At 61.8% G+C, this 12,477-nt stretch overlaps 2 protein-coding genes across 2 annotated transcripts in view; one reads left to right on the top strand and one right to left on the bottom strand.

The window, feature by feature from the left end:
- The window catches only part of RTN4RL1 (reticulon 4 receptor like 1), a 29,327-nt gene extending 18,849 nt beyond the window's left edge, over positions 1-10,478 (bottom strand). The window contains exon 1 of the mRNA XM_027691104.1: positions 10,301-10,478. Coding sequence (XP_027546905.1) covers positions 10,301-10,313 — 13 coding nt within the window. The 5' untranslated portion in view covers positions 10,314-10,478. The remainder of the gene's footprint in view (positions 1-10,300) is intronic.
- Positions 10,479-12,295: 1,817 nt separating this feature from the next.
- The window catches only part of DPH1 (diphthamide biosynthesis 1), an 18,752-nt gene continuing 18,570 nt past the window's right edge, over positions 12,296-12,477 (top strand). The window contains exon 1 of the mRNA XM_027690973.1: positions 12,296-12,363. Coding sequence (XP_027546774.1) covers positions 12,315-12,363 — 49 coding nt within the window. The 5' untranslated portion in view covers positions 12,296-12,314. The remainder of the gene's footprint in view (positions 12,364-12,477) is intronic.

Below are 12,477 nucleotides of genomic sequence, written 5' to 3'. Positions count from 1 at the left end.
GCAAAGCCAGGCACCTGGCATGGCTCATGCTTTACAGCACCTTGGAGAAGGAGGGGATGCTCAGTCCTCCCAGCAGGACATGGGATGCTCCTGCTGTCCCTTCACTGCATTTTGGAGGTGACGCCATGGACTCAGCAAGATTGGGCAACTGGAGGGATTGTGGGTGTCGCGGCGCCCCTGGACTCGCTGCCTGTCCCCTGGGATGAGGTGGCTGCAGCACATCGTGCTCAGCCTGCCGAGCGTGGACGGGGCCTGCCGGGCCGGGGTTAATCTTGTTGTCACACTTTCCCTCCTTCTTGCTGGCTCGGCGCGCTTTGACCCGCTGTGAAATTGTGGCCAACAGCACTGAATATTTTAAGAGCAGCAATGCAGTGATGGCCGCGCGGAGGAGCAGCAAGGCAGGCCGGGAGCTGGGCTGGGCCCTCGCCTCCCCCCACCACCACCACCAACCCATTAGCACAGTTCAGGGAAATCTAAAAAATTCAAAAGACACTGAAATATGCAACATTTTGCTCTCTCTGGAAATGACGCGCTTCGCTTCCCAGATGCTCCCGAGTAGGAGGTTGTAAATAAGAGCCTTTATGGCACAGAGGGTGTTGCCGATGGGGCTGCTGGATGCTGCAGAGCCCAAAAGTGACACCCCAGTCCTCGTCCTGCCCCTCGCTGGGGACAGGTCCATGCTTGGGCTTGGAACAGACCTATGCTGGCACCAGTGCCCATCCTCACTAGCGCAGTGAGGAGACACCAGCCATTAGAGGATCTTCCCCTCTCCATCCTTGGCCTCTGCCAGCTGCTCTCTGCCCCTTTCCCCCCAGGATATCCCCTCGCCACATCCCTCCTCCCCTCGATCAGGCGGCCGGGACGCGGGTGCCGCAGGACCTGCCGCAAACACCTGTCCTCAGCACTTCTGCTATCTGGGGCACAACAGAGCAGCAGCAGCGAGGAATTACAAAAAAAAAAAAAAAAGGGAAAAAAAAAAAGCCCTATTTGCATAAACCTCCCAAAAAGAGGAGCCGGAGCCTGAGCCTGGAGAGCTGGAACATCAGCTGGGGATCACCAGAGCTGATAGTGAGTGTAATAAGTATTAGAGGAGCATCACCTGGACTGGGGTATGTTCTGCCACCAGGTCCCTGCACGTCCCCAAAGTGCTGCCCCAGGGCTTGACACCCCATCTAGGAGTGACATTGGGACACTTTTGCATTCAGGTCTTAAGAGGGCAGATTAATCGCCCTGTGCTGGATCTGTCACACGCAGGGATATATATTCTTCTCTGAATTTACAAGTAGTTCTGTCTGAGAAATAAACAACTGGAGATAAAAATTACATTGTCACCGTGCAGGTGTGATCGATGGAAGAGACAAGCCCTCAGAGTGCCGGCGAGGTGCCACTGGCACAACCCACCCAGGGAGCACCGGCCCCCGGAGCAGCCAGGAAATGCCAAAGAAACTTCGGGAAAGGTGTCAGGATGTACTCCACCGACCCCAGCCTGTTGTGTCTCTGTCCCAAAGACCAGGAAAGGTGGGGACAGCCACCTAGGCCATTCCAAAGTGAGGAAGATGCTGAACCGTGCAGAAAACAATGCTGGTGTTGGGTGACCATGAGGAGCACCCAGGATGCAGCCATGGGAAGATGCCTGGAGCAAAGCAGCCAGCGGCAGAAAGGGCTGCACCCCCCAGGTCAGCTCCTCGTAAAATCCTGTTGAGCTCTGTCTTGAGCCCCCAACCCTCCTGTCCAGCGTGTTTCCAAGGTCAGCAATGGGCATAAGTCAGAGCCAGGCTGGCAGCCACCACATTCCACAGGGATGCGCAAGAAGGATTGATGCAGTTTACACAAGGCCCCTTCCTAGTTTGGTTTCTCCTTCATCTTTCTCTGCTTCCCGTGGCTGCATTGCCTTGGCCCGGCCTGTCATGGTGTGACAGAGCACATCGCCTGCCGGGGTCACTCCCTGAGGAGGGACAGACATTGGCTTTCCCATAGTTTAAATCTGAATTCACACTGAAAGCGCTAAAAAAGCTATGCATGATCCTCTTCCCAGCCTTCGGCATCCTGAGGAGTCATGACTCGGCTCAACGTGCCGGAATGGAGATCCCAAAACCATCTGGGGACACCCAGGTGCCCCCGAGGCTGGTGCCTCGCTCCAGGCTGGCACCCAGCAGCTGGTCCAGCAACTGCCTTCCATCTATTAATAAAGCTGGAGCAGCTGGCAGAGCATCCACCGCGCCAGTCCTCGGGATTTATCCACACCGCTCTGCCTTATCAGCCATGCTTTTCACAAGCACTTAAATTCAGGAGGAAAAGGAAAAAGTGAAATCAGATAGAAATGCAGGTCTGTTTGCTGTTTTCTCCAATGAAATGGTTCTGGGTAAACAGCAGACGCCTTTGATGAAATCCCAGCAGGCTTAAACAATAAAGCTGGTTACAAACTCAATCTGGCGCAGATATCAGATCTGAAATTGTTTCAAAAAACATGTCAACATTTTCTAATACTGCTGCAAAACTTCCTCGGCACCTTGCCACAAGCCTGCGTCTGTGACGCAGGGCCCGCGCCGCTGTCCCGCCGCTGCTGTACTTCCCACGGGGAATCCTGCCCCAGGACCTCTGCACCCCCCTGCCTGCTGGGAGACCCTGAGCTACAGGAAGAAGCTTGGCATCCCCTTTGGAGGCATGAGATGCACATTCCCTGCTTTGGGGCGCACCATGTTGTTTTCCAGCTGTAAATCCAGTCGCCATCCCCAGGTGCAGCCTGGCTGAGGCTCCATGGTGCTAGAGGTCTGGCAGAGTTGCTAGAGGTCAGGCAGGGTGGGTGTCCCTCTCATCCCATCCCAGAGACAGAATTCAGCCCTGGGTTCATCCCAGGCAACACCAAGGACAATTGACTTTTCCATGAAAAAACAATTTGCAAAGCACTGTGGTGGCAGAGAAGCACAGCCTGGTGCTCCTCTCACATTTTGCCTCCCGTTTGCCACCTCTGCCTCCTGCTGGGACACCAGCCATGGCTCAGGGCAGGATGAGGCTGCGTGGGGATGCAAAGGTCCATCCGACGGAATGCCTGGCTGGGGACAAGGCTCGTTCCCTCTCCTAAACCTACGGTACAGGCTGGGGGGCACAACAGGGACCATCCAGCGCCGGGCAGCTGGGTCAGGACAACAGGCACTTTGGCAGCTCCTGTTAATGATTGCCCTTCTGTCAGTGCTGGAGCGACAGGGACCATCCAAACTTGGAAAACACGTGGGGCCGGGGTGTGATGATGCAAGTCCTGTGTTGGCATTGCCAGGACCAGCCTGCCAGTTACCCACCACTGGCACTCCCCAAACTGTGTCAGCACTTGGGGTCTCTGGAGGACACCACAGGGATGCAGGTCCCCAGTGGAAATTGAGGTGAGGGGGCGAGAGGCTGAGGAAGAGGAGGTAGCAGGTCTGGTCACATCATGAGTGCAGACACTGTCTTGGCTCTAGTTAGGAAGCCAGTGCCAGCTCTGGGGATGTGGGGGGTCCCCCCAGGGATCTGGTCCACGAGTGTGGGGGCAGACACCAGCTCCCCATGTTGGATTCAGCCCTACATATACCCTGTCCTGCATCCCTATAGAAGCCCCCAGCTCGGAGTTGATGCCTGACACAGCTCATGTCCCTTGTGGCAGAGGACAAGGGATGGCTCTGCTGGAGCAGAAGAACCTTCATCCCTCCCAGGAACTGGAAAGGACAAAGGGGACGCAGGAGATGAAAGCAGGGCAGGTGGATGATGAAGAGGGGTGCAGGGGGCCAAGCCTCAGCTCCAGCACAGCACAGGGGGATGTGGCAGACCTGACCCCTCTGCAGAGGTTGCCTTTGCCATCGATCCCTGTTGCACTCAGGCTCATTAGGGCCGGGGAGCTGCTGCGAGCGGCTGCTGGAGGAGACAGACGGGGGGAGCGCTCGCCGTGGCTCCCTGGATCGTATTAAATATTTACTTTGTTTTGTTTTGTTTTTCCCAGCTATATTGATCAGAGATGGAGTGGGGAGAGGGGTGGGGGGGGCTGTCGGATGCTGGCAGGGAAGAGCAGAGGCAACGGCTGAGCTGCAAAACGGGAACAGACCCTGACAGGGTGCTCCCGAGGGATTCACCCTCGCTCCCCAGGGGCTCCCAGTGCTGTCACCCTGCAGAGTTGCTCCTCCCAGAGCCATTCATTCCCCCCTCCGGGGTCAGGACAGGCATCACCAGTACATGGGAGGCTGCAGCGGGGCAGCTCCCACTCCCCATCCCGTGCCTGCTCCATCTCAAGGGATGCAGGACGGGGGGATGCCCAACGCGACGGCATCTCATGGCAGGGGGTATCCCCCTGCCCCGGGCCGGGAGGTGCCCCCCGATTCTGGGCCCCGGCAGCGGCCGCGCAGCCGGCGCTGTTTCTATTTCGAGAGGAGCTCTACTGGAAAAGGAACAAAAGCCGAGGGAAGCTATAAATAGCCGCCTCCTTCACACCAGCGCCTCCTTCGCCCCAGCATCCCGCGGCCGGGGGGGTCCCGGAGAACGGCCCGTGCTCAGCCCCACCACCAAACCCCCTCCTTGCCTTCGAGCCAACACCCCCATCTGAAAATCAGAGGGAATAACACTCCGGGGAATATCTGCCGCCGAAGCAGAACTGGCTCTGAACAGCGGTTTGCCAAGTTGCCCGGTGGCTCTGCCCAGCCGCAGCCCAGTTCCCGGGAGATTTGCCGCTGCCCAGCCAGGCTCTGCACCCACGAACACCTCTCGGGGATGGATTCAGCCACCTGGGGATGCTCCTCTCGTCCCTGGCCCTGTCTGCGGCTGGCAGGGAACAGGGAGAGCCGAGTGGTTCGGGCAGACCTACTTTCAAGGCTTTAATCCTTTTTGCTTAAAGAATCTTTTTTTTCCCCCTCTCCCCTCTCTTTCTTTTTTTCCCTTTCTTTTCCTTTCCGCGCGGCAAAGATGGGGTCTGATCAGAGGAGAGACGCAGGGAGCTGACAAGCTGCGGCGTACGGAGAGAAAGGAGAAAGAAATACATATTTATTACCCTCAATTATTAAAAAATAGATAGCAGCAGATCTTAGGCCCTGGCAGAGGCACTGCAGAGTCGTTTGTCTGAGGACTATTTTGTTTTTTAAATTCCATTGAAATTATAATACTCTGGGCTTGTTAGCACAAACACCCCAGCATATCCCTGCCGAGGGGGGATCATCCCGACCCCTCTCCCGGCTCTGCTCTGCTCCCCGCAGGGTGGCTGTATCCAGCACCTGATGGGATGCCGAATTTGCAGGCAGCAAGGAGGGAGGGCAGCTTGGGAATGCAAGAGCTGGCAGCAGATGCAGCCGGCAGCCGTTGTCACCCTCTGCCTTCATCCCGGGGGGATCAGAGGGGCTCTGCCCCATGCAAGCACATCCCCATGCCCAAGTGCACATGGATGCCTGGCTGGGTGAAGATCTCATGGACACGATCTCACCCAGGCCACCAAGGGCCAAAAAGTCCCATGATATCCTCCATGCCCAAGGACGGGCTTTGCACCCTTCGCATGGCACCGATGGGGGGTCCCGTGGTCACGCGGACGGGGTTTCCCCAAGCAAACCAATGCAAGCGCTGGTGCAAACGCAGCTGGAAAAAATAGAAAGCGGTTCCCAAGTGCGGCACACGGGGCTGGCAGAGCCGCTGGCACCTCCCCTCCGCTTGCAGGGCTGCTCCGTGAGGAGCCCTGCCAGAGCAGCAGCAGCCAAATTCCCTCCCGCCGCTGCTCCCCGGTAAACAACGGCTGCAGCCTCCCCGTGTGATGGTGATGCCAGGACTTGGGGAGCATGTGGAGCACCTCTGACACCCTCCAGCTCTGGCACCACACTCTCCCCACAGCCAGGATCTGTTGGGATGCAATGGACCACCACGGACCCACAGCCTACTGTGCCACCACCTCTCCAAGGCCAAAACCCACTGCCACCCCATCCTGCTGGCCACAAGCTGGGGAGAGACCCAGCCCTGAGTGGAACCAGGTTTTGGCACCGGGAGTCACTGAAGCGGTCACAGCTCTACCAGCCCAGGCAGGAGCATCACTAAAAGCTGCTCACCAAGGCTGGGCTGGCACCAAGCTGCCGTGCCGGCTCCGAGCCTCTGTGCCAACGCCGCCGGGAAGCAAGCAGCCAGCGGGCACATGTGCTGCTAAAGAGGAAAAGGAGCTTTCTACACCAAATGGAGCATTTTCTGCTTAATAACCCCCAATCCTAATCTGCACAAAGAAGATTGCCCCCCGCATCTCCCTGTCCTGCATCTGCCGCTTGCTGCTGCCCGCTCTTAACACCCAGGCACAGCCATGGCTGCCCCACCAGCACGTGCCCTCAGCAGAACAGGCAGGAGAAAGACTGGCCACTGGCACTTCCCAAACACTGAGCTGGGCACAGGCGTCTCCTCTGTCAGCACCGAGCCTCCATCATTTGTCATCAGTAAAAATAATATTCCTAAAAGTGTCCCCCCTGATTGCCGGGCGGCAGGCGCAGGGCTGTGGGTTTCCATGGTGATGCTGTTCCGCAGGGATGGTACAGGGGATCGGTGGGATTGGTGCTTCCTCAGTTTGGGAGATGGGACATGGCACTGACATCCGGAGCGAGGGCAGCACCAGCCCTGCTGCTGGTGGAGGGACATGAGGCTGAGCCAGATCATCCCACCTTGAGCTGGGGCAGCGTCACCCAAAACAGCAGGGAAAGACCACTGCCATCAGAGAGGACAAGGATGCTCCTGCATCCCAGTGGTGCTCCTGGGGCCATGCCCTACACGCCTGCCCGTGCCAGCACATGGACCCCCGGCTCCTCCTCGCTGACTCCCACCACATCCTGCTTGCTCCCGGCCCCACGGCTCTCGGCTGTTGCCTCCACTGTTAAATCAGACTCCAGTCTCTTTCAGTGGGTTCTAAATTAGGGCAACACCTCACTCATCCCAACCTGCTGGGAACCCAAACAACAGCCACCGTTGCTGGGGTACGGGTGCCTCTGCTGCTGCCACTCCACCAAAGCGCTTTGAAAACATAATCTGCTGTTAATAACCCGACTTTATACTGAATGTGGCTAAGCCCTGGAATTGCACTTTGCAAACAAAAGCCCAAGTTTTTGGCTGTTTGGAGGAGGCTGGAGCAGCTCCTTGGGGTGAGGATGGGGAGCAGTGTCACCCAGGGGTGTCCCAGTGTGCGGCAGAGTGGGATGGGCAGCTGAACCCAGTGATGTGGGGCTGAAGTGGCCGTGTCCCAGGTCATTCCTCTGCAAGGGGGATTTGCCTCCATGCTGCCACAGGGGCACTGCCAGGAGCGGGGGACATCCCAGTGAGAGATGGTCCTGGTCACACCTGGTCACCACCGTGTCCCTCCAGGCTCCCACACTTCCCTGCCTGGATTTTGCCTTCAAACGGGATTTTGGCTCTTGCTGTCAAAACCCATCAGTGCTCCAGCAGTTTCCAGCAGCCTAAGTCCCTGCCCGGCCCCGAGGCAACAACATCCCACTCGCGGCCTCATCCTGCAAACCACAGAGATCCACTGCCCGCGGTGCTGGCTCGTGCCGCCGGCTCCAGCACCATCAGGTGCTTCGGGGAGAGGTGGGTGTGAAATCACGCCAGAAAATGCATATTTTTACGTTTCCCCGGCAGGTTCACTGATGTTTTTAGGGCAGTGCTTCGAGGCCACCTGGAGTGTCACCCACAGCCTCCAGCACCCGGATGGCTCTGCGGGGTGCCGGGTGCAGCATTTTAGGCTAAAGGTGGGAATAACATTCAGCCAAGCGTGGCCATGGCTCTGACCCTGCCGGGCTCCATCAGTGCGGGTCACCAAGCGGCGACGGCTCCTTTGCATCCTGGCTCCGACTCCAGGTCTAAGCAGGTCTCATCTGCCAAGCCCTCCTCGTTCCCCCCCAGCACGGCCGCAGGGACAGCCTGGGCCACATCCTGACCTCCCCCCCACTACCCCCCTTAATTCACCAGGCACAGAGAGCTTGTGGCTTCCTCTCAGCTCTTTAGGAAATTAAACTTTTATAAGCAGAAAGGTTTCTGGGCTCTTGGCTCCCCAGCGCAGGAACCGCAGCCCAGCCTGTGCCTGCACCCTGCCCACTGGCTGCTCCCCTGGCAGGGAGGGATGGAGGCTGGATGCCCCATCGATGGGCTGAGTGATGGCAGGGACAGGGACGTGGCTGCCCATGACCTTGGTGTCATCCTTGACCTGGAAATCTCCTTCTCCTGCATCGCCAGTGTTGCACTCCTGCCTGCAGCCACCTCTGGCAGGGCTCTGACACCCTTGCCCAGGCTGGAGCTGCACCTCACGCTGTCACCCACTGCCACACCATCGATGACATCCCAGCGCACAAAATCCACCCTGACTCCCACCAGTGTCTCCATGGATGAAGCTCATGGGGCGCAGGAGGCCCAAAATGCCCCCAGGAATCACAGCATTCCCCCAGCCACACCGCCACCATCCTGCCACAAACGCCTTCACCCGTGTGGCACCGCGTGCGAACCTTTTCCCCCGCGAGCAGGCACAAGGAGCTGCTTCCCTCGGAGCTGTCAACCATGGCTCGGATCCTGCTGCCTCAAGCCCTGCCACGTCCTCCAGCCTCAACCCCGGTTCCCAGCAGTGGGACGTGGAAGGTGGTGGCAGTGCCACCATCAGCCTGCGCTGCCTCCCACCAGCACAGCCTGGCATTGCCACCACCCTTGACAAAACCAGCCACCCCCGAACCCCGCAAAGGGGTTTGGCCCCAGCCCAGCACCGTGGCAGCAGCTCTCCCCATCCTCCCTCACCTTACATGTGGGGTGTTCCCTCTGCATCCTACTTGGGGTGAATGCTGGGGGCCGGGACCCCCTTCCCAGGGACACCTGGCCACGGTGAGGTGGGAAGGGGAGAGCCTCTCAGCGGGATGGAGGCCTCTTCTAACTGCCTGTTGAATTATTCAGGAATGGTATTAACTTATAAATGAGTGTGTTTGACTGATTTTGTGGTTGATGTACAGATAAATTCTAATGAAAGACAGCTACAAGATTTTAAATTATTAATTAGACTGCCACTTAACAAAGCCTATTTGGCACTCTATTTCCTTGCTTAACAAGACAAAAACTTTAAGAATAGGTTTTGCTTTAGCCCACAGGCTGTTCAATTTGCATTTTGTTTTTCTAGCTCCACAAATGAAAGCTGTAGATCTTGACCTTAACAGGCTACCCCTGGTGGGATCCAACCCTGCCAGCAGCCTCTCTGCCTGCCTCCACCTCAGGCTCCCAGTCTCCCAGCCTGGATGATGCTTTTCCTCCAGCCAGCAGCACCAGGGCTGGGAATCAAGGCTGGGAACTGTGACTGCTCTGAGGGCTCGGGTTTGTTCTCAAGTCATCCAGCCTGGTTGGGTTAATACACTGAACAAAGCTGATGCAGGAGCCGGAGAAAGGAGCATCCGAGCGTGAGGCCCCACAACCACAAGGTGACATTCCTCCAGTGGGAAAAAGCATCCCTGGGGTGACAGTGGGGGATCTGCCCTGCCCGGGGGTCCACACCCCGATGTGGGGGGCTGCGGGCACAGTGTTGGCTCCTTCTCCCGCTGCCGGAGCCTCGCTGGAGAGAGGCATGTGGCAGTGATGGCAAGGGCTGGGCCTGGGGCTGTGCAGCTGCCCCCTTCCCAGGGCATGGGATGGGACTAGGGGGTCCAGTCGGGATCCCCCCGCATGGCACCGTTATCCCCAACATCTCCCAGGGACCGGCCCTGGGTGCAGCAGGGCTGGGAGTCCTGCCCTCGCCACCCCCCCTACCGCCCCGTGCCCCCCGGGAGGGCCGACTGCTCCCCTTGCCGTGATGTCACAAAGCTCCCCGATGATGTCCCAGGAGGTTGCCATGGAAATCGCGTGATGTCACAGCGGAGCGATTCTCCTCGGGGGGGCGGAACGGGACGGCTCGCCCCAACTTCCCCGCCGAACCTCTCGCGCCCCCCGGGTGAGCCCCGTTTCCCGTTCCCTCGCTCTGAGGGACGAGCATCGGCTCCGCCGCCTCCGCCGCAGCCCCGCTGCCTCCGGGACCCGTCGTACCCCGGTGCCCGCGGGACCCGCTGCGCCCCCGGTCCTGCGGGACCCGGCGCCTGCCGTGCCTCCCCCCGCTCCTCCCGATCTCCCGCCTTCCCGGCGCGCGGCGCTCCCGCCGGTGCCGCTCCCCGGGGGGTGCCTGAGCCTCGGCGGCGGCGCCGGTAAACGCGGTGGCGGCGGGGGGCGCCCGGCGGCGCGGCCCCAACTTCGGCGGGGAGAAGACAAACTTCGGGGCCGGCCCCGCTGCCCCCGGCGCCCGCGGCGCCCGGTGCCCTCCCGGTGCGGCGCTCACCTTGGCGGAGCATCTTGGAGCCGGGGCGGGCGCGGTCTCCCGGCGGCGGCGGCGGCGGCAGCGCTCAGAGCCTCGGGCGCGGCGGCGGCGAGCGGTATCGGCGGCGGCGGCTGCTGCTGTACCGGGAACGCGGAGCCGAAGCCCGGGCGAGCGGCCCCCGCGGGGGCATGGCGGGCCGAGCCGCAGCGGCACCGGGGAGCGCCGGCCCCGGAGCACCGGGGAGCGCCGGCCGCGCCTCTGCCCGCCGCGCGTCCCGCCGCCGGCTTTTAGGGGGGAGCCGCCCCCTCGGGGCTGGGGCCGCCGCCGCCCCCCACCCCCTCGGGCAGAGCCTATAAAGGGGCGCCCGGTGCCGGTGCCGGTGCCGCGCTGCCTGCAGCGGCGGGCAGGGCTGGGCAGGGCGGGGCGGGGCAGAGAAGCGACGGGGCGGGCAGGGCTGGGCCGGGCTGGGCTGGGCTGGGCTGGGCGAGCCCCCCCCGGGCCCCCCCTTCCACCGCCGCCGCCTCCTCTCCCGCCTCCCGTGGACAGTTCGTGAAAGTGCCGCTGCTCCCGTTCCCCGCGCCGCCGCCCTCCCTCCGCCCCACCGCGGTGTATGGCCCGGCGCCGCCCTCCTGGGGCTCTGCGGTCCCACCGGGGACTGGTTGTCACCCCCGCCCTATCATTGTCCCCTCTGCCGTTATCGTCGACACGGAGTCCCGCTATCGCACGGGGGCTCTGCCGCGCCGCCCCGCGCCTGCCGTGGTCACGGCTGTCCCCGCTGTCCCGTCCGCCCAGCACCCTCCCTGCCGCTCCCCGGGGACCCGCCGTCCCCTACGGCCCTTATCGTCCCCTCTGCCCCGCGTGTCCCGGTGTCCTGCCGAGGTCCCGCCGCCCGATCCGGGTCTTTGCTGTCCCCGCTGTCCCCTCCGCCCCGTCACGGTCCCTGCCGCCCCTCCGGACTCCCTGCCGCTCCCTACCATGCCCTCCGCTCCTTATCGTCCTCTCCGCCCCACCGGATCCCTGCTGTCACATGGGGGCACGGATACCCCACCGGGAGCTCTGCTGTCCCCTGCGCATCCCGGTCCCTGCTGTCCCCTTTGTCTCCCGGTTATTGCTGTCTCTGCACTCCCCGCCGCGGTCCCGACACCCCACCGGGGCCCCGCTGCCGCCGGACTGTCCCTCCTACATCTCGAGGGTTCCTCGCCCCTCCTCCCTTTGGCACCAGCAGGGGTCCCGTTATCCCACTGGGAGCGCAGCTGTCCCCACTGACCCGCCGGGATCCCCGCTTTCCTCGGGGGATCTCCTCTGCCTCCTCGGTCTTCTATCGTCCCCCGGAGGTCCCGCTACCCCGGACTATTTCTCATGAGGGCGCGGGTCCCTCTCGCCTCCTCCCTTCTGCCCCACCGAGGGTCCCGTTATCCCACCGGGAGCGCTGTTGCCCCTACTGTCCCATCGAAGGTCCCGTTATCCCACCGGGAGCACTGCTGTCCGCACTGCCCCCCCAAGGATCCCGTTATCCCACCGGAAGCGCTGCTGCCCCTACTGCCCCACCGAGGGTCCCATTATCCCTCTGGGAGCGCTGCTGTCCTTACTGCACTCCCGCGGAGGTCCCCGATACCCTCAGGTTTCTCCTACCCCACCCCTCGCAAGGACCTGGCTTCTGCCCCACGACACGGGTAGTGGGGGGACACACAGACCCGTCAGCATGACAACGTTCCCGGTGCCCTGTGTTAACGTTAGGACCGGCAGCCCCCGGGCCGTCACCACCGGGAGAGACGCGACAAAGCCGCCTCCCCGACGTGAAGTGGGGGACAACCCCGCCATCACAACCTTTGCCACACCGCACGCCCAGCGCCCCGCCGGGACCGCGCCGGGACCTTCATCCGCCACCGCCCCGGTCCCCGCCGCGCCGCCCGCCCCGTCCCGTCGGGGCCCGGCGGGTGCGCTCTCCCGCGCTCGATGTCTCGGCCGGCGGCTGCTCCGGCCTCGCGCGGGGCTCGCTTGGTGCTGCCTGGCCGCCCCCACGTGCGGCACAGCAATGGCGGCCCCCGTGAGGGCCGGGAGCGCGGCCCCGGTGCCCGCCAGAGGTGCGCTGGGACCGGGGCAACACGGGGCTCCCGGGGCCGCTACCGGGTGCTCTGTTCGTTGTCTCAACGCGGAAGGCCGGGACGGCGGCGGGGGAGGCCCGGGACGGTGGCAGA

The sequence above is a fragment of the Neopelma chrysocephalum genome, unplaced genomic scaffold, assembly GCF_003984885.1.
Source record: "Neopelma chrysocephalum unplaced genomic scaffold, ASM398488v2 Primary Assembly neopelma1_82, whole genome shotgun sequence".
Classification (NCBI taxonomy): domain Eukaryota; kingdom Metazoa; phylum Chordata; class Aves; order Passeriformes; family Pipridae; genus Neopelma; species Neopelma chrysocephalum.
The sequence above is the reverse complement of the archived record's forward strand: the minus strand, read 5'-3'. Positions and strand labels throughout refer to the sequence as shown.